The 22,008-nt window shown below is 40.2% G+C and overlaps 1 protein-coding gene across 4 annotated transcripts in view; it reads right to left on the reverse strand.

Annotated features, from left to right (window-relative positions):
* Positions 1-22,008, reverse strand: part of PPP1R13B (protein phosphatase 1 regulatory subunit 13B) — an 87,440-nt gene that overhangs the window by 30,819 nt on the left and 34,613 nt on the right. For all 4 annotated transcript variants that reach the window (XM_064486315.1, XM_031454401.2, XM_031454402.2 and 1 more), the window contains exons 2-4: positions 13,525-13,672; positions 7,414-7,533; positions 2,842-2,918 (exon numbers count right to left, since the gene is read on the reverse strand). In XM_064486315.1, the coding sequence (XP_064342385.1) occupies positions 2,842-2,918; positions 7,414-7,533; positions 13,525-13,672 (345 nt within the window). The remainder of the gene's footprint in view (positions 1-2,841; positions 2,919-7,413; positions 7,534-13,524; positions 13,673-22,008) is intronic.

Consider the following 22,008-nt stretch of genomic DNA (forward strand, 5'->3'; position numbering starts at 1 on the left):
CCTGAAGCTGGCAGGGCAACAGAGCCACATGGGGAATTTTCCAGGCCAACCCAGACATACTGAATCATAAATTCTGTCAGTAGGGCCTGGGCCTTTATTTCTTAGACAACCTGACCTCATGACCTGCTATTTGGGGAGGACAGAACTCCCCCAGCCTCCTGCCTCGGCAGCCGCTGATGGGCGTGAATCACATCCACTCTGCTTCCTGTCCTTTCGTCCAACCCACACGCCGCTTGAGCTGCTCCTGCCAGCTGTCCCCACAGGCAGAGGGTTCAGTGTGTCATCATTCCACATCCAGGGTTCACACAAAAACATTTTTGGAGAAAGATATTTTTAACATCTTATTAACTTTAAAAATGCATGTAAAAGTGCTTTGTAGACAATAAAGTGCTTTACAAAGGTAATGTATTATTAGGCTTAAAAGGCAGGTGTGCATGCCATAAAATATAGGAACACCTTCGATGTGATGCTTCCAGCACAGTTATACCTCTAGACTAGCTCTACCTTCCTCTAACTACAAGCTCACATAAAGGCTCCAAACACATTTTTAATTTTGGTTTTGGGTTTCAGTTTTGTTGATCTTGAAATGTAAACATTATCTCCATGTTAACAAGAAACAACTTCATCCTGGAAAAGACCACAGACCCATCACATCAAAACTCACTTTATTACATCATTGGAATCCTTTCCTTCATCATATACACCCATCTCCACCCTCAACACACAAAGCCTACTCAATATATTTGTTTCATCTTCCCTGAAGTTCAGGTCACAGGAACTCTGAGAACTCAAAAAGATCTTCAAAATTCTGTTGGACAAGTAAGTTCTGACTGCTCCTGACAGAGTTTGCATATAACCCGCAGGTTCCCAAACCTGGCAGGGCAACAGAGTCATGGGCAGTCTTCCAGGCCCACCCTAGACTTGCTGAATCAGAAGTTCTGCCAGTGGGGCCTGGGCCTTTATTTCTTAAGACTTTCTGAAGCACACGGGCCCGGCAGAAGCCCACAGAGGCTCTGGATGTGGAGTGGACAAGTGCATCAGCAGGCAGGAAGAAGAGAATCTATGGAATGATCTTTAGAAACTGGAGGGTAAGGAAGAAGAATCCACAATTGTGACATTAGGAACAGTTCTCCCTGAGTGGCACAAGGATGAGGACACTGGAACCAAACAGAAGAAAATGTAGTCTAGTATACCCTTAGCTCTGCAGCGGATAATACCTGCAAAGTCTGAAATAACAAACACTACGAGATGATTTTCAGCTTGATGACCAATCTGTAAACAAAGCATGAAAAGCTTAAGCACACTCAGAGGAAAGCACACAAGCCCTATCAGCACCGGGACGTGGAAGCACAGCTGAACGAGCTGGAAGTCAGGAGGGAAGGGCAGATGGAGAAAAAGGGAGGGGTGCTGACAGCCTCATCTTAGGAGGAGGGAGGGCTAGGGATATGGTTTAAAGTTGACTGTACAAAGAAATAGAGATTTAAGTATATCATTTAAAGTCAAAATGGTAGCCAATAAAAGAAATAAAATCACAGATCAGTGATATTAAGTTGGAAAGTACAGTGGCAAAGCAACCTGCTCAAATTTAGCTAGTTACAAAATTCTGAAGCCAGTGTCTGAATATGGGCCTCTATGCTCCAGATCCTTTTGTTTTTTTTCCCCCAAACTGGTATATGGCTGTGCCAAGCACTGTCCTCAGAAGTAACTTGGCCAAGGCTACATGCCTAGTTAGTGGCAGAGCCAGAAAAAGAAACTAATTCTCTAGCTTTAAAATTATTCTGAAAAGTTATTACTAAAATTTCCAAAAAAGACCACAATGAAAATTTCTCTCCTTCTTCACTCTTCTCTCATTCACTCATTCTCATTCATTTGTGTTCATTCTTTTCACATGCACCAACATTTCTTAAAACGGACCCTGCACTCAAACTTCCTCACCTATTATCAGTGTTAGGCCTCCTCTCTGACTCTACACCACGTGATAAAGGAAGTTCTCTCCCCTGGAGACAGCTATGAAGACTTCAACCCACCAGCCACCATGTCTTTCAAAACCTGACAGAAGGACCAAGACATCAACACTGAAGATCCGAAGCAAGTCTGCCTGCTCATCTCTGCTTCCTGGGGACAGGTCACTGTCACCAGCACAGAGTACGCAGGTGCTGCTGCAGGACACGCCATGGGCGGCAACACATAAAGGGCATGGAAGGCCCTGCTCTGCGTGAGACCACCCAGTGCATCAGCCACAGTGCGTACTGGTAAAACCGCTACCGCTCAGTGACTGCCCCTTTATAATTTCATAAAAAGGTTTGAAATATTCAACAGAAATGACAACTTCTCTGGTGAAAATAAAAGAAAACCTCACTAAAATGGAGGCCACAGTGGGGAGCTCTCACACACACACACCACCAGACACTGGTGCAGATCCCAAGAGAAAGAGACATACTTTGCATCTCCAGCAGGAAGTAACGCTGCCTTACTGCCAGAGGAAGAACCATTTCCTCCTTGCTGGGCAGCAACTCAGCCAATGAAAAGCCACCACACATCAGACTCCCAATTTCCTCCAATGGACTTTTCATTTACAACAGCCCCTCTTAACTTTCTTCTCCTCTATAAAAGAGTTTCTTCTTGTGTTTGTGGAGTTGCATGTGGCTGGCCATAGCTACATATCCTGAATTGCAATTCTTTGCTGTTCCCAAATAAACCTGTTTTACTGGTAAAATAATTGGTTGTTTTTTTCAGATTAACACCATCCAAAAAATATTTCTTTAGAAGTAAATTATAACCCAAACTCATTAGTACCCATAAAAAATTTTTTTAATTTCAATTTAATTCACTATTACTTACCCCATTTTCAGTGCGTTTTTCTCCAGGTACATTTATTACATTTCTCTGAGTTCTTTGCTCTTGGGTCTGACGGCCACCTAGAGAAAAGAGGGGGCCAAACTTACTAAAAGACATACTAGAAAAACAATATCCTATCATTTCTTAACTTATTTAAATATTTATTGAATACAAGTATAAAATATTAGGCTGAACAACTCAAAAATTAGTATAGCTGAAAAAATGTTTTACAATCAATCTGTATATATAAAGTTGTTTAAATGCAATTTTTTTCTTCTAATATTCTACTTCAGAATCTTGAAATTGATTTATATCAAAGAAGTTTCTAATACTAAAAATGGTCACAATGGTAAATATTATGTTATGTGTATTTAACCACATTTAATTTTTATTGAAAGTTAAAGTTTTTATATTTTGGAAGAGACTAAAATAGAACTTATAATATCGAGTAATGAAGAAAACTGAGGCACAAAACTGATCTTCAGTAATAGGGTTAAAACTGAGATGGGACACCATCTCAAGTTGGGCAGTCTTCTGAATTCTCCTTTGTTCTACACAATTTTTTCTTTTAAATTTTAAGGGCTTCAAATTTAAAGTGGAAAAATTCCCCTTATGTCCTGTCATATTTTCTAAACAAAAGTGTGCTGCACAATTCTGTGCCAGGTGAATCTGAAGTCATTCAAGTTACTGTCTGTGATGTGCCGAATGCCTGCTCCTGTCTCACACCTCTCTCCAGCTTTTACTCGATGCTGTTATGAGAATTATCACACCCTGAGCCTGCTTTACCACCCAGAATACATAATCTCAAAGGATCATGAAGCCAATGTTTAAAAATTTTTTTTCTTCCATTTATTCCCTATTACTTTGAAAAATTTGAAGAACAATTACATTATAGAAGTACTGCTTCACCTTAAACCATGCATTCTCAAAGAGAGTGAGATTACCCTCAAGGGGGCAAAGACTGACTGTTGGGAGAATTTAAAAATCTTATTCTTTTTATGTATAAAGCAAAGCTACTGACTATATAAACAGATATCGAGTCCATCTGATGGGGGGCAGACAGGGGCAAGTAAGAAGAGAATACTCAAAAAAGGGTCCTGGAGGAGGGGGCGGCGATAATGAAAAAAAGAGGTTAAACAAAAGAGAGTGACACAGCATGCAACTGAACACAGTCGTGTAACATACAACAGCCGTTCCATGAAAGCTACCTTCTGAGCAGAAATCACGCACACACACCCCCATCAGTTTACAGGGTAAATTCAATTCTTAGTTACTGTATTTTTAAGAGATAAGGTACTCGAGTTAATTTAATATTCTATAATTGCTGCTTCTTCCAAACAACAAACTATCAAGAAATTAGACTACTACCAAACACGCCACACTGGAATTATACCAAGTGCCATTTAATCTTTGAGGCGAAAGAAACTTGGTAATTTTGCATTCTGGAGTTAAACAGTCGCAAGAGCTGACATTCATTGAGCACCTGTGGTGACCAAGGCCCTCTGAGCACTTCGCGAGGACACCTCACACCCTGCAGACAAGGAAATGGGTGCATAGGGACGTGAAGTCACTTGCCCGAGGTCCTCACTGAGGAAGCAGCATGGCCAGTGCCCAACCCAAGCGGCCTCGCCCCAAGCTCCATCACACCAGGTCCGGGATTCTGGTCTCTTCTCTGCACGTGACTTTTATCGAGTTACTGCACTCTGAGCTTCCGTTTCCCCAGGTTTACACCTTACGGGCACTGAAGTAAGTGTCCTCTGTGAGCTCCTCTAGCTTCCAAAGGGAGAATTCTGACTCTGAGGTGGGGCAGGTTATATCCGAAGCTCTATAGACAGAAACACTCAAGTGTCATCCCTTTTAAATAATATGTATCGGTGACAACTGCCTTGACCTCAGCTCTGTGGGGAGCAGAGAGGAAACACAAATTTTGGATCTTTAACTCCGGCTGCTCAGAATAGCCATGGGAGGAGGTCAGGGAACAAAGCACCCATGGGAGCCAGCCTATCTGCCCCTCTTCCCTCGAGCTCTGAGTGGGAGAACGTGCCCAGCACAGGCAGAGGGGAGAGCACCACAGCTGGAGGAAGACAGGGCGTGAGAGGGAGCAGACGTGCAAGAAAGAGTGTGGTGGAAGAGAGAAAGACAAGCCAGCGATGTTGAAGAGATGGGTAGGGTCCTGTTACAAGCACCTCCAAAGCTGAGTGAGGGAGGAGCGTTAAATAGGGAAACAGGGACTTTGCTGAGAAGTGATAAAAGTCAGTGTGATGAATCTGGTTCTTCCAAGCCCAACCAACCCTCGGTACCAGCCCAGGTCAGAAAAGAGTATCCTGCCACCACCCGCCTCCCTCATCCTGATCCCCTGTCTAGAAGGCGGCGGCTCTGTATCCCCTTCAAGTCCTACTGGCTCTTCAAGGCCCGCCTCAAGCCCCATCTCCCTGGGAGGCTGTCTCCCTCCCACCACCAGCTCACCGTGCTGCCCTTCCGCTCACCTCGTGCGTACCTGCTGCATCAGCACAACCAGGCTGAGCAGCGGCGCAAGACGATGGAGGTCAACTGGAAGGGCAGTGTGGTCCCCTCCCTGAGGGCTCTAGACAGTTCCCTCAAGTATCCCTAACACCTCAAAACTTCGTAAAGTGAGAATCAAATAAGACCTCCCCCTTCCCCTGGACCACCCTGGGACATTAAGGGTTCTGTACACATATTATATTGATAAAAGTAAAATATAAAGCTTTAAATTGAAGTATAGCCAGGTAAGGGAAGGTATAAATATTTGGAGAGCTCAAGCAGAGATTTAAAGTAAATTCCCAGCACTAGAACAGCACTTTAACTGCCAGCTAGTCTAACCCTCCTTCTCGGGAGGAGTTTGTCCAAAGAGGGAGGACCCTCGTCTAAGGTAGAAGTGGACGAAGAGCTAGACCCGGAGCCTTAGTCTCTTGACTCCAGATGACCAGCAGCCAGTGGAATGAAAACCCTGGAGTGGTGGTGGGCCGTAACAGTATGTACAGCTCTGGGGAGATGATTTTAAAATAGACAGTAGCTCATCCTAGAGACACAATGTCCTTTAATAATACAAATAAAGAGGGGTAACCTGCAATAAAGGAATCTTCTTTTTACAAAAAGACATCCTTTTATTGTTTATTTTTTAAATACCAGAAGTAATTCACAATCACTATTCAATAAAAAGTTAAAGAGTCTCTTTCTTAACCGTACAGCAAGTGCTTTCAGGAAAAAGATCCCCTTATTGTGTTTAAGTTCTAATTCAAAAACAGGTAATAGATTCCCATGGTTTAAAATTCAAAAGGAACAAAAAGGTATAAATTAAAATATTTTCTTCCCTCCTCCTGCTACCCAGCAGCCTTCCCCCAGGCTAGCAGTGTTACCAGTTTCTTACTTATCCTTCCAAAGATACTTTATACACAATACATGCACAAGCCAATACACACACACGTGATGACTCGTTCACCTGTTACACAGAAGGCAGCATGCGTCTACACTGTTTTGCGCTGTGCGTGTTCAGGTAGCAAGTCCAGGAGATGGCCTGGGACAGGGCACGCAGCAGGACACTGCATGGATGTATGCCGGTCTCTTCGGCCCAACGCCCCTGGAGGCATTCAGGGTTGCTCCTACCAGCAGGGCTCCAGGAGTAGCACTGCGTCTATTGTGCGTGTGCAGGCACAGCTTTGGGATAAGGTCTCGGAAGTGAGACTGCCGGGTGAGGCTGTGTGCTTTTTCAGGCTTCGTGGGTATTGCCAAACTGCCCTCCACAGAAGCTGCCGGCTGACACTCCCACGGCGACGTGGGGGGATGCCTGTTTCTCGGCGTCCCTGCCAGTGCTGTGTTATTAAGCGCTCTAATCTTTGCCAGTGTGACAGGTGAAAGACAGAGACTCAGTGTTCGCCCTGCATTTCTTATTAGGAGTGAGGCTGAACATCTTTTCATGTATCTCTGGGCCGCGTATATTCCCTCTTCTGTGAACTACATGTCTGTATATTTTGCCCATTTTCTTTACTGGGTTTTTTTCTTATCAGTTTTAGGAACTCATAGAGTATGTAAAGAAAATTAGCCCTTTGCTATATGAGCTCTAAATGCTGTTTCCCAGTTTATAATTTGTCTTTTGACTTTGCTTTAGGGTGGTTAACGCCTTGCAGAGAGTTTTCCTGTCTCTTATTTGTTTAACTATTCAGTTTTCTTTCTTACCATGGTTTAGAGCTACACTTAGAAAGGTCTTGTTCTCTCTCTCTCCACACATACATGTCCCAGAATTTTCATAATCCTTTCGTGGCTTTATATATTCTTAAAATCTACATACTTCATTCATGAGGTATTTATCAAAAACAATCCCTCCCAACAGCAAGGATTATCTGACTTAGGGTCCCGAGGAGCAGGCAAGGGCTGGGTGCTCAGAGTGTGAAATAATCATAAGCTGCAGTAACAGAGGTCAAAACGGCGAGACACCAGCTCTCCCTCTCACCACGGTGTGAGTGAAGGGGGAGGAAATAATTCTATATTTATTCCTACTTTTGTTAAATTAACTTTTATAGTAAAAATTGGCAAATGGAGGGAAAAGCACTTGTCTACCTTGCTCACTGCTCTCCATTGGGGAATCTTCATGTCGAAGAAAAAATTTCACTTCTTCCCTTCGTGGCCCCCACTTCTGAAGATGTTCATACATCATATAATCAAAGGGTATTGGACGCTCTAGGACAAAACAAATTAAAAAATCTTACTTTCCCCAGAAACAAACTAAATGACTCCTAGCAAAAGTAAAAAAAAAAAATACAAATAATTTTAAATAAATGCACACATATACATTAGAATTCAAGGATATTACAAGCACTAAATTTTAACTTTACTGAAGTAAAAACAGGAGTATGAATGGGAAATAATTTACCTAACACAAAGAAGTAAACATAAAAGCAATTTTGCAACATTTTGAAAAAAATGCCCTTTATTGTATTTATCATGAAGCAGTGTTCCTCCCACTCTTTCAAAGAAACACACTAACAAACTGGCCGAACCTTGTCATTCACTAGAATGTTACACATGGCAATCAGATATACAAAGGACTGACAATGCACTTCTGGCCAGTTCAGCGAGCTGACACAGACACCTGTACATGAATATTCATAGCAGCATTATTCACAGTAGCCCCAAAGTGGAAACAACACAAATATCTATTAACTGATGAATGGATAAGTGTGGTATATCATACAATGAATATTATTCAGCTAAAAAAAATAGAATTAAGTACTGATGCATGCTGTATTATGGATGAATCTTAAAAACACACTAAGTGAAAGAAGCCAGGTACAAACAGTCACGTTGTATGACTCCATTTTTACGAGGGACCCAGACCAGTCAAATACGCGGAGCCAGAAAGTAGTCCAGTGGTTGCCATGGGCTGGGAAGGAAGAAATGGGGAGCTACAGAGTTTGGAGATGGTTGCACAACACTGAGAATGTCCTAAAACCACGGAATTTTCTCTCAATCAAAGGGGAAAGAAAAAAAAAAAAAAAAAAAAGGAAATCTTGAAATGTTCCCAAGGCCACTTATGTTTGAAAGTGAGAAAGGATATCAGCAAGTCCCAAAGCTTATAGAAAACAACCTGACTGGGAAAATCGCCGGACAAAACTGAACAGTATTTTTCCTTTTAACACAATTGTTTTTAAAAATGTGTAAATAAAAAAAATATGAAAATGAATGTATGTGTACATATGCATGACTGAAACTCCATGCTGTACACCAGAAATTGACACAGCATTGTAAACTGACTATACTTCAATTTTTTAAAAAATGTGTAAACACAAGTGTATGAGGGGGTGTGAGAGACTTTTCCTGCTCAGTTTGAGAACTTGACATTGAGTCAAGAGAAAGAACTTTTCGAGCTGCAGCCCAATCATACATTCAAGGTGTGATTTATTGCTCTGCCCTAGATAAGTTCCAGGCTTCAACAAAGAAAATCCCACCATTCACAGAAATGCAACACACACAGTACTGCTGCCATTTCATCTTCCCACATGTGCAGGCAAGCTCTGTCTCACCCAACGCACATCAAGGCAAGGACATAAAGCATCTCATCTCAGTCGAAAATGAAATCTGTGTGTGCTTAGTTTAACTTAGAACTGACTATTTTACAGCTAAAAACAAGCACAAATTCAACACTAAAGAAGTAAAAGTCATTCCATATTTTTAGTTTTGAAAGTAGCACTTTTTATGGATACATTCCTATAAAAAATTCTTTTAAAATGTGTATTGTAATTTTATAGCTGTGAGGCCCCTGTTTAAGCCTAATCATGTCCCTCAGTTTTGCAAAAAGTTATCTCTTAGGCCATATTTTTATCTATATTGCCTTAGTTTATGGTGTTAGTAGCTTTAGTGTTAAGTCACTTTACTAATCAACACTGTCAATAAATTTTCATTTTTTTTACATTAACTAAAATTTACAGGGGGAGGGTACAGCTCAAGTGGTAGAGCGCATGTTTAGCATGCACAAGGTCCGTGTTCAATGCCCAGTACCTCCTCCAAACAGAAATAAATAAATAAACCTAATTACCTCCCCCTCATAAAGCAAAAAAAAAAAAAAAAATTTACAAATTTTTACATTAAATAAAATCAATTTACAACCATTATTTAAATCTACCAAATCTGACCATAACTTTATAAAAATTAAATCCCATTTTGCCTTAAGCCAGTTATTTAGAAGAAATTTATACAACTAAAAAATCTTTTAAGAAAAGATTAACTTCAAGAAAATCAAGCTAAGCAAGTCCTTAAAAAACTAAAAACAGAGTTACCATATGATCCAGCAATCCCACTCCTGGGCATACACTCTGAAAAGATGAAGACTCTAATTCAAAAAGATACATGCACTCCAATATTCACAGCAGCACTATTTACAACAGCCAAGACATGTAAGCAACCTAAATGTCCATCGACAGACGACTGGATAAAGAAGATGTGGTATGTATATATACAATGGAATACTAGCCAGCCATAAAAAAGTGAAATAATGCCATTTGCAGCAACATGGATGGACATAGAGATTATCATATTAAATGAAGTCAGACAAAGAAAGACAAGTATCATATGATATCACTTATATATGGAATCTAAAAAAAAAAAAAAAGGTACAAATGAACTTACAAAAAAGAAACAGACTCACAGACGTAGAAAACAAACTTATGGTTACCAAAGGAGAAAGGGTAGGGGGGAATGGAGAGCTAAATTAGGGGTTTGGGATTAACATGTAAACACTACCAAATATACAACAGATAAACAACAAGGACCTACTGTACAGCACAGGGAACTGTATTCAATATCTTGTAATAACCTATAATGGAAAAGAATCTAAAAAAGAATACATACATGTGTATGTATGCATGTGCATCTATATATCTATATATCTGAACCACTTTGCTGTACACCTGAAATTAACACAACACTATAAAACAACTATGCTTCAATTTTTAAAAAAAAGCAAGGTAAGTTTCACTACTGTTTTTAAATAAGAAAGGTTAACAAAAACGTTATTTGTTTTAAAGTGGAAACAAAACTATCCTACACACATCATGTACTATACATATAACTCCTTATATAAGGGAGACATCTACGGTAAGACTTTCAGGCGTTCTTGGATAAGGTGGAAAGAAAATCAAGCAGAAATTCACAAAAGGAAAAACTGAAGGTCCTACCTACACTCCTGATTTGCATTAGAGCTGACACCCTGTGTGAGAAATGGAAACAAAAGGAGTGGGGAAATAAACTAGCCAAATTAACAGACTGTTATGAACTGGGCTGTGTGTGATCCGCCCCCTCAACTGGCCCCCCCCCATATAAATTCATATGTTGAAGTCCTAACCCCTAGTACCTCAGAATGGGTCCTTATTTGGAGATACAATCTTTAAAGAGGTAGTGAGTTAAAACAAGGTCCTCATGGAGGGCCCTAATCCAGTGTGGCTGATGTCCTTATAAGAAGAGGGATGACACGTGAGGACACAGGGAGGGGACAGCCATCTGTAAGCCAAGGAGAGAGGCTTCAGGAGAAACCAACCTTGCTGACACCCTGATCTCTGGAGCTCCAGCCTCCAGAACTGTGAAAAGATGCATTTCTCTTGTTTAAGCTGCTCAGTCTGGGATACTTTGTTACGGCAGCCTGAGTGAACTAATACACAGATCCACAAAGAAATACACTTCTCAAAGGCACTGACAATTATACTGCAGTACTGTGTTTATGACATATTGATCAGAGGAATGTACCATGAGTTACAGATGCAATCATTTTTATGCAAAGAGTTCTCTGAAACCTGAAAATTACTAACAGTTCTTCTAGGATAAAAAGATTGAGAAAGGCTGTACTTTTCCCCCTTCCTTTCAGTCCATCCACCATCCCCGCTTTGCTGCTCCATTTTGCTCACTGATTAAAGAGTTTACTCAGGACTCAGTATGAGCACAAGGCTGGGCGCTGGGAATATGATGGTGAACAAACAAGTCTCTGCCTTCAGGAATTTCAGTCCAATCAGACAGACATGAAAGCTACTCTATTGTTTTCTTTGCTTATTTTTTTCATTCAAATATAGCTGATTTACAATGCTGTGTTAGTTTCAGGTGTATAGCAAAGTGATTCAGTTACACACACACACACACACACACACACACACACACACACACACACACACACACATTCTTTTTCAGATTCTTTTCCATTACAGATTATTACAAGACACTGAATAGAGTTCCCTGTGCAGTAGGTCCTTATTATTTATCTATTTTACATACAGTAATGTGTATCTGCTAATCCAAAACTCCTAGTCTATCCCTTCTCCCCCAGAAAGCTACTATACATTTTGAGAAAAACAATGATAGTATTGGAGCAAATCTCAAAGGGACACCCTTTGAGATTCAAAGAAGGAATGATAGGCAAAGAGTGAACAGAAGCTAACCAAGAAAGGTAGGTGGGTGCTAGGATGGCTCCAGACAATGCACAGAAACCATAACAAACACAGTACACTGTGACTCTCTGTGCTCTGAGGAGGCTGTTCTCATTCCTGATGAGATAAAGCCATAGGTTATGATGTCCAATGGGCTTGGATACAAGGACAGTACTGAGTGACTCACATTTCAAGTGGCCCGGGACAATCTAGGGCTACGAAACTCATGCAAAAATATCATTCCCCCTCCCTGACTAATATAAGAGGCAGAGAAGGAATCAGAAGTGACAACAAGGAACAAAGGGCAAGAGCGCTAAGAGGCTGGCAAGGACAGACCATGATGCAAGGATCAGGCTCGAACATTAAGCCCCTGAAAAACTACCATTACTTACCTGACCCCCTCCCATTTCTTCTCAGACTGATAACTGAGGACCTGCCCTCTTAATTCTAGTTTAGTAACAGTCTAACATTTATCAAAATCAAGTTTCTCTCAACATGTCCTTAAAGTCGTTACTCTGACTTCTAAGGATAATATTAAAAGCATAAGACTTTGGAAGAAAATATTTGCAAATCACATACCAGGTAAAGGGCTTGTGTCTAGAACATATCAAGAACTTTTGTTGGGGGGTGTAATGTACAGCATGGTGACTATAGTTAATAATACTGTATTGCGTATTGTTAAGAGAGCAAATCTTAAAAGTTCTCATCGCAAGAAAAAAACATTTTGTAACTGTGTATGGCAATGGATGTTAACCAGACTTATCGTGGTGATCGTTTCACAGTAAATACAAATATCAAATCATTACGTGGTAGACCTGAAACTAATTTAATGTCGTATGTCAATTATACCTCAATTAAAGAATCAAAAAAAAAAAGTGTATGAATTCACTGACTATCCCTCAGTGCCCTTTAAACACTCACTGGATGCCCATCTCATCACTACCTCGAACTCACCCAGTGTTCCAGCTGACTGTGCTCTTGCTGACACAGCCCTGTCCACACAGGACCTCTGCTGAATGCTGACTAGAGCCCCTCCTCTGCCGAGCAGGGGGCCTTGCTGTCTGGTCTCCACCCCTGTTCCCCTTTTCTTGGGAGGAACACTGCCTGGGGAGCACAACACAGCACGTCCAGATTCTTCTCTTGTCCTTCCTCCACACCACTTCCCTTGCTTAGCATGTCCTGCCCTATCTAAATCCAACGCCTCCTTTAGAGTCCAAATTATTCTGCAGTGTTTTCTGTATTCAGTAATCATATTACCTATGCTGATCTTCTCCACCCAGCTAGCTGACAAATTCTGAGGTGGAAGAGCCAGTATTAACTCTTCTCAATTTAATAAACAAATCTGTATGAAGGTCCTACTATTTAAAAGGTTTTGTATAAAGGGGAACACAATAATCTTTGGTCTTCATGAAGTTATCATAGGGAAAAGAAAACCAGATGAACAACCTGACATGGAACAAACACTGCAAGGCCTCCATGGACAGAGGACTTGCTTGGTGAGTAGTGATACCGAGAGAGACTTCACATGGGAGCTGGATCCACCTCCCAGCTTATTTCAGACGGCTATGGAAAGGGTCAAGTCACATAACATACTATTTTACAAACAGCATTTGTAACATCCTATCCCCGTGTAATAGAACAGCTTTTATTTTAATTACTCAATTCTTTATTACCTCAGATAACAAAGAATCAGAAACTATTCTGCACTCGATAAACATTAGATTTTATGCACTCAGTCATCTTTTTAGAGCCTAATACATACCATTTCCCCTCCACACTTCCGCCAAATGGCAACTGCCTTCTCCAGGTTCTTTGCAAAATTCTACGACATCTCGACATGTTGTCTCTGGTGTTATAGGAACTTCTGTTAAAATCTGTTCATTGTTGCTCAAGAACACGGTTAATATCATCTGTAAGAGAAAGATGAAATTAAAGCTTCAACTTAGGGTCCTTAACATTAAAGAGATTCATCTGTAAACTGAAAGTGATTCTTGCACCTCCCCACTCCCCCACCCCGACTCCACTCACACCCACCCACCAAACTGCATACAGGATTAGGTGATTTGATCCTAAAGTTCACGTAGGAAAGTTAAAATGTAAGAAAAATCAGGAAAACGCCAAAAGAGAAGAATATTAGAAGGGAACTAGCACTACCAGCTATTATAAAGCCTCAAAACAGTACGGCACCAGCACAAAAATAGAACAATGGGACAGATCATTAAGCCCAGAAACAGAAATGGTAAATGCTGGAGGTATCCCAAAACTGAAGGGAAAAGATGAATGATGTCTGAGCAATTAAAATACCCATCTGGGAAAAAAATGGATTCATACTGCACATCATACACAAGCATAAGCTCCCTCCTAAAAGATCAAATACTTAAATATAAATCACAAAACTATAAAAATTCTAGGATAAAACTGAGTAAATTCCTTTCCTTGGCATACAGAGCCTTTTCTAACTATGACTCAAAAACCAGACACTATAAAAAAAGATACATACAAGTAATTAAATTCAAGAATCTTTTTCCCTCCCTTCATCATTTTCTTTTGTTTCTTTTTTTTCTCCTTTTTTAAATTGAAGTATAGTCAGTTTACAATGTTATGTCAATTTCTGGTGTACAGCATAATGTTTCAGTTATACATATACACACATATATTCCTTTTCAGATTATTTTCCATTATAGATTACTACAAGATACTGAATATAGTTCCTTGTGCTGTATGGTAAGAACTTGTTTACCTATCAAGAATCTTTTACAAAGCAAAAAAAGACAAACTGGGGGAAAATACTGGCAATTCATATTACAAATAAAAAGCTAATCTCCTTAATATATAAAGGGCACCTAAAAGTTGATAACAGAAAGATCTAAAGTTCAATTTATTTTTTAAAACTGACTGAAGAAATAACATATCATAGTAATAGAAAAAAGTGGCCCTTAAGTGAAAATCATTATAATGTATTTGAAAAATTAAAAAATAAAAATTGTCCAGCATTATTTTTTTTTAAATCTTTGAAAAACCCCTACCACTTTGATCTAAGACCTAAAGAGATCTTATTGGAAGGAATTTTTAAAAAACATTACTCCTAAAGTACAATCTAAACCAAAGATTTTCTTTATCATACAGTGTTATAAAGTATTTCATCTTTAATCAAAATCAGAAACAAAACCTGCACTTGTCCCCAAATTTTCCTCTCAAAATCTCAGCTGTCAAGTATTTCAGTTCATTGTTAGAATATGTTTTTCTTAGAAGTGCCCTAAATTCTTACATTTTGAGATTAAACATCTTTATATTGACGGCCAGACCTTGTTACCAAAATTGCTAATTGCTATACACTGTTTCCTCGCTACCACTTCCCCTCCCTTCAACCTACCCTTCACTGTGGCCACTTCATCTCCTAAATGTCAACCAAGGGAAGTCCCTCCCTTGTTTGAAACATTCAGGAGCTCTGCATTGCCTAACAGCAGTCCTTCCCAAAACACTTTTTCTGGTTTACAGACAGGAAACAGGTTTTTTTATTGAGCAGAGTCTAACGCTGTAATGTCTGCGTGATCCCTGATTTTTTTTCCCCCAGAGAGTCTCACGGGGTTTGGATTCCCACAGAACACCCCCGAGAAAGCCCGGACTACAGGAGAAACTGCAGGCTCCTAGCACGGCAAACCTGATTCCTCACCACCTCCCAAGCCTTCCAGCCCTAGGGCTTTCCCACACCAAGTCCTGCTCCCTCAACTCCAGTCAAGTCCTCTCAGGTAGCTGTCCCTCTGCCACAGTGCCCTTCCTGTCTGCCTGTCAACTCCTATTCACCCTTCAAAGCTCAGTTCATAACGCTATCACCTTTGCAAAACCTCCCTTCACCACCTCCTCTCACCAGGAAGGCTACATGCTCCTTCCTTTGTGATCCAGTAACTCTTCACACAGATCTTTATTACATCACAGTATTAATATGCCTCCCACCCTCGCTGGGCTCTGCGCTCCTCCCAGTAACTCATTTTTGAATCTTCCATTCCCGTTGCCTAGTCAGTATCTGCAGTATGGCAGGCACACTGAAATCTGGTCGACTCCCTGAATGACACACGAAATAGAAAACCTGCACCGTACCGCAGAACTAAGGAAACACTGCACATGATCGAAGGAAGGTACAGCCAGTCTGTTCAATAAACAAGCATTTTCCCTTCAATTCTTCTAGGATATTATAAACAAATTTCTATTTTACAAGAAATTATTTCTGCTTACTAACCCACAGAGGAATTTATTTTTTTTTAATGGGGGCTTTTAAATACTTTCCATAAGTGTCTGGAATCTACAGAATTTGGAATGAAATAGGTAATTCTTGGATCCAGTGCAAACAAGTCCAGAACTGAGCAGCCTTAATGCTGTAACAGCTTCACCCAAACAACTGGAATATACTTTTATTCCTGTTTACACATACACACTTCTAATGGTAAATATTTTCCCACGTGATTTCATAGCCTATGCTTTTCAAGATCTAATAATATATTTCCCCAAACCACACTTTTTATAAATCAAAATTTCAAACAGTAAAAATATTTTTAAAAAATCATCTTTAAGTGCTATGACTGCAACTCACTAATAATCAGTAGTGCACCTCCTCCCCTCAGTTCTCCAGTCTCTCTCTCCTCTCTTACGCCTTGTCCTATCACAACATCCCAGGATCTGCTCTGCACACTACGAGGTAGTGAAGGTTTGCATAACCACTTGCTTCTGGAAGTCAGGCCTCTGGCCAGAACCAGCGTCTCACATGCTCACACCCACCATGGGCACAGCAGCTCCCGGAGCACCCAAGAAGGCACAACTTGTGCTTATCTGCTCAGAAAGCAGAGTTCTTTAGGAACCTGCTGTCAGAATGAACAATGGCATGACACTATTTGGGGGCACTTACTGAATTACCAAGACTTTTCAGCTCACGAATAAGTTCAACATGATGGAGGAGAGGCAGAACGGCGAAGTTGTGAGTCTGAACATTTATTCTGAAAAGCTAAAAACTCTCAGATAACTTATCCAAAAGTCACTAAACACTACTTCACTTTTTAAATTCCATTTTATAGTCTTTAAGCCCTATCTTTCTTAATCTTAGCAAAATTCATTTCCCCTAATCTCTACTACTCAATCGAACCTAATTTCATTACAATCATGACAGATTTAAAAGCTTTCAAGGGGTGGGGGGGTGGGAATGAACAGACTGGGATTTCAAAATGTAGAAAAGATAAACAAGATTATACTGTATAGCACAGGGAAATATATGCAAGATCTTGTGGTAGCTCACAGTGAAAAAAAAATGTGACAATGAATATATGTATGTTCAGGTATAACTGAAAAATTGTGCTCTACACTGGAATTTGACACAACATTGTAAAATGACTATAACTCAATAAAAAATGTTTAAAATTTAATTAATTAAGCTTTCAAGATAAATTAAGCTGGCATTGACCTGGATGGTACATATTTCCCTAAAGCATCCCTTAAAATGAGAGCTGAAGAGGCACATGACTGCTGCCATGATTCTAGCAAGGTTTCCTCAGACTAAAAGAAACTGAAGAATCTCCAACACAAATATCGTATGTATTAATTCTAGATGAACTTTTAAAAAAATATTTTAACATATTGGAAATCATAGTGCACCTTACAATTGGCAGCAGGTCACAATCAAATGGGTATTATTATACTTTTCTTTTTTACTAGTATGTATAAAATAGAGATGCTACCCAATTCTAGGGTTAAAACTTACGGGGACTAAAGAAAACAAAGAAAAAAAGAAGCAAATGTTTATCCTTCCTAAAGTATGTTTAAAAGAAAAGATTTGGTTAACTACAGTTAGAAAAACACACAAAGATTTATACTGTGTGCTGTATCAAGTACAGCATGAGACGATGAGATGCCCTGTACGTGCCCTACCGCAGACGGTCCCCTCTGCCCGGACAGGCCATGCTAACAGGCCCTGCCACTCCGTCCTTCCTTCTCCACCAAGTGCCAACATCCACCTCCTCTTGGAGGTACTTCCTGACACCACTGTCTACCCATCCTGACCCAATGTGAGTCAGAGCCTCTTCTTCTGCTCTCCTATAACTGACTGGCTCTTTCTAGCACAGCATTCTTACACTAAATAATCAGTGGTTTTCATGATTACATCCTCTACTGGAACAGTGTTTGTGACTCACAAGAGTGAGTTATGACCCATTACCTGGTATTGAAATCATCTAAGTGTGTCTCAAGCTGCATATATATATTTTTAAAGTTATTTAAAAAAACAGAATAGCCATAAGGCCCCTGAGGGCAGGACCTGTGTTCTCTAACTCGGTGCCTGAGTAAAATGTAAGTGGTGCTCAGCAAATGAAAGATGGGGCAGGCTGGCAGGCAGACAACTGCATAACCATATCAAGTCACCTCATCTTCATGCCCAAGAACATCTGAGCTACGTAAAGAAAATCGATTGGAATCAATCCCTAAGTAAACTACATAGAGTGTTTAAAACATTTACAAATTCAGTATTTTAAGGAGGTTCCTGGTCCAAGGAAATCAAAGCAAAGCACAAATTAGGGATGTATGAGCCCTTAAAAAATGAGAACTATCTGCAATATACATATATATCAAATCATCACACTGTACACAGTGTTATGCAACATTATATGTCAATTATACAATGATACAATGCTATATGTCCATTGTATCTCAATGAAGCTGGAGGGAAAAAGTCACCCATTTAAAAAAAAAAAAAAGGAACAGACGAAAGCAAGGGTTGATGAGGATATAGAGAAACTGAAACTCTCATACATTGGTGGTGCAAATATAAAATGGTATAGCCATTTTGAAAAACTGTTCAGCAGTTTCTTAATATGTTTACTATATGACCCAGTAACTCTATTCCTAGGTACCTACCCAAGAGAATAAAAATACATGCCAATACAAAGTTTCATATGCAAATGTTCATAACACCATCACAATATAGCCCAAAAGTGGAAACAACCTAAATGTCCATCAATTGATGAATGGATAAATAAAATGCAATATATTGTACATGGAAAATTATTAAGCCATAAAAAGGAACAAAGTGCTAATAAAGGCTACACTAGATCTTGAAAACACTACACTAGGTCGAAGGGACCAGACACAGAAGACTATAAATTACATGATTCCATTTATATGAAATGATCATAATAGTCAAGTCCATAGACACAGAAACTAGATAAAAGGAGGAATAACTACAAATAGGAACAAAATTTCTTTTGGGGGTAAGAGTTCTAAAATTAGATTGGTGTGATGGTTGCACAACTCTAAATTTACTAAAGAGTATTGAATTGTTCACTTAAAGTGGGCGAGTTTCATGGTACATAAATTACACCTCAGGAAAGCTGTTTTAAAAAGCAAAAACTATAAAATTCCAGAAAAGGAAAAAAGGAACTTGACTTATGCAGGCCGAAGAAGCCTAGAATATGAGCTCAAGCTGTCTCCCAGGCTCTGCTGGGACTGTCTGGAGAAGCTGATCCCTCGCTCACCTCTGGGTCTTGGCTTTTCATCAGGAGCCCAGTGGGTAACATGGGTGAGATACCCTTTAGGACAAGGTCTCAGAATTTTCTGGCCCTGGCCACTCAGGTAAAGCAGCAGATCCCTCAGCTCACCAACCCAACCTACTTCTACTTCTTAGTGGAAAAGAAACTCAGGGATGACAAAAAATAATTGAGGAGTAGTAAGATAATAAAAGCTATACTAAATTTTAGTAACTTGTAATGACTCACCAAGTAGCTTATGAGTAAACAGCTCACAAAAGCCACAGAAAGGATCAGCTGGGGCAGGGGTAGGGGGCCAGAAGAGGACCTTTTCGGCCCTCCAGTGGGCCACATGTCCCAATATGAGAATTAACCTTAAGCTCCCTTCTGGCCCTAACATGTTGTGACACTGCTCACAAATTTAGACTCTCAGAAACGTTAGGGCTGTAAGGAAAAATAAGCCTAAGACATCATCACCTTGAATGCCTCGTCCCAGTCCCCTGTACCAGCCTCTTAAAGACTGAAAAATAAACCCTGGGGAGCTCTTGCCCACTTGCACAGGCAAGGAGCGTAAAATAAGACAGGCCTGTGAGGCACCCTTGACTGCCTTCACCCTCACAGCCCACAAACAGCATAGCAGCAATCCCGCTGCCCCTAAGTGCAAAGTACACCCAGAATCTGACCACTTGTTTCCGCTGCCACCGCCTCTGGACTGGACGTTTTCAAGAGCAACCTAATCGGTCTATTTTCACTCTTGCCCTTCAGATATATCACTTCACACAAAGCCCTCTAGCAGTCTTCTTCCTCTCTCAGGATAAATTCCAAAATCCTAGGTACTGTCTACAAGGTCCCACATGACCTGCATCACACACACCCCAGGCGATCTTACCTCTTACCAGACCTCCCTTCACTCCCCTGCTCCGGCTGCACTGGCATTTTCACTGTTCTTCAAACAGAACAAGCCAGCTCCCGCCTCAGGGCCTTTGCACTTGCCCTTCTCTACCTAGACCAAACTTCCCCCAGCTGTTACCAGGGTTGTATCACTCACTCTTTCAGACTGCTTCTCAAATGTCACCTCATCAGGGAAGCTCTCCCTAACCATCCTATCCAAACATCACTGCTCCACCATGCTCTGTCCTCTCACCCTGCTTTATTTTCTTCCTCTTTGCATTCACCACCACCTGATCTATGTTGTATATTTATTTATTTGTTTATCCTCTGCCTCCTACCACTAGAACATAAGCCCCCTGAGAGCAGGGATTTTAGTTAGTCCACCACTGTATCACCAGTGCCTCGAGTAGTGTCTGGCCCATAGTAGGCACTCAGTAAACTCTCTCAATTATATAAAAAAATTTTTACAATGGGTTGAGTCACAAAGGGTAGGTGTCTACCTTCTCATATTCAAGGTCTCTATAGAAAAAGATGGTCAATATTTTACCCCCCTAATCACTGAGATAGTCCACATTAGAGAGAAAACGGAAAAAAAATATTTTTTAAATGTTAGTGTAATACATTGTGATATGTACACATTGTGATATCTGGCAGGTTTCACTCAAACCTAGAGACCCATGGACGTCCCTTGTTAAAGCTTTCCCTTTTTCCACAAGGTGGCACTGCAGGGCATCAGGGGGTGAGTCTTACCCCCAACCCTAACCCCACTCCTGCAAATTTTGGGGAAAAGAATGAACTCCAAACAAAATTAAGGAGTAGTTTAGTAAGATCACATGAAGTTCAATTTCCATAATTGGAATTTGTATACCTTTGGCAAAGAAATATAACTGACCTTTGAAGAGCAATGAACGTTTTTTTCTAAATAAATGAGATGTGTAATACTGCAGGGGTACATATTTAACCTTCTTGAGAGGACAGATACATTTAAATATCTGAGTAGCATCTACGTTTAAAAATATATATATTCTATCATACAAAAACTTCATCTCATCAGCCTGCATTGGTGAAATCCAGTTGTACATTACTCCTGCAAATACAACACATCTTCACTTTCCTTCCCCTTGCATACTTGATCATTCCAGTATTTAAAAGCAAATGCATTTTGAGGGAACCTGTCTAAAACCGTACAGAAATGCAAAATGCTTGAAGCGTCCCATAATGCCTAAACGTGTCCTTACTACATACCGTGTGGAGGTGATGCAGCTGACCACAGTCAGTCTACTCACGAAAATGTACAGCATCCTCTAGAACAGGAAAAGGGCAGTACCAACTTGGACACCTCTCTTCACCTGTGTTGGGAATCACTGCCCAGAATGATGGTCACTTTACTGACACTGTCCATGTGAACATTATGGAAGTAGAACAAACACTGATTTTTAACCACATGTTGTGACCTACTAATGTGCTATAAAACCAGTGCCTCAGGACTAGTTTCATTTTTTAATGGAACAGAATATAAAACAGTATTTTTTTAACATTTTTTATTGATTTATAATCATTTTACAATGTTGTGTCAAATTCCAGTGTTCAGCACAATTTTTCAGTTATTCATGGACATACACACTCATTGTCACATTTTTTTCTCTGTGAGTTATCATAACATTTTGTGTGTATTTCCCAGTGCTATACAGTGTAGTCTATTCTACAATTTTGAAATCCCAGTCTATCCCTTCCCACCCTCCACCCCCCTGGTAACCACAAGTCTGTATTCTCTGTCTGTGAGTCTGTTTCTGTCCTTTATTTACGCTTTGTTTTTGTTTGTTTGTTTTTGTTTTTGTTTTTTTAGATTCCAC

The sequence above is a fragment of the Camelus dromedarius genome, chromosome 5 (genome assembly GCF_036321535.1).
Source record: "Camelus dromedarius isolate mCamDro1 chromosome 5, mCamDro1.pat, whole genome shotgun sequence".
Taxonomy (NCBI): Eukaryota; Metazoa; Chordata; class Mammalia; order Artiodactyla; family Camelidae; genus Camelus; species Camelus dromedarius.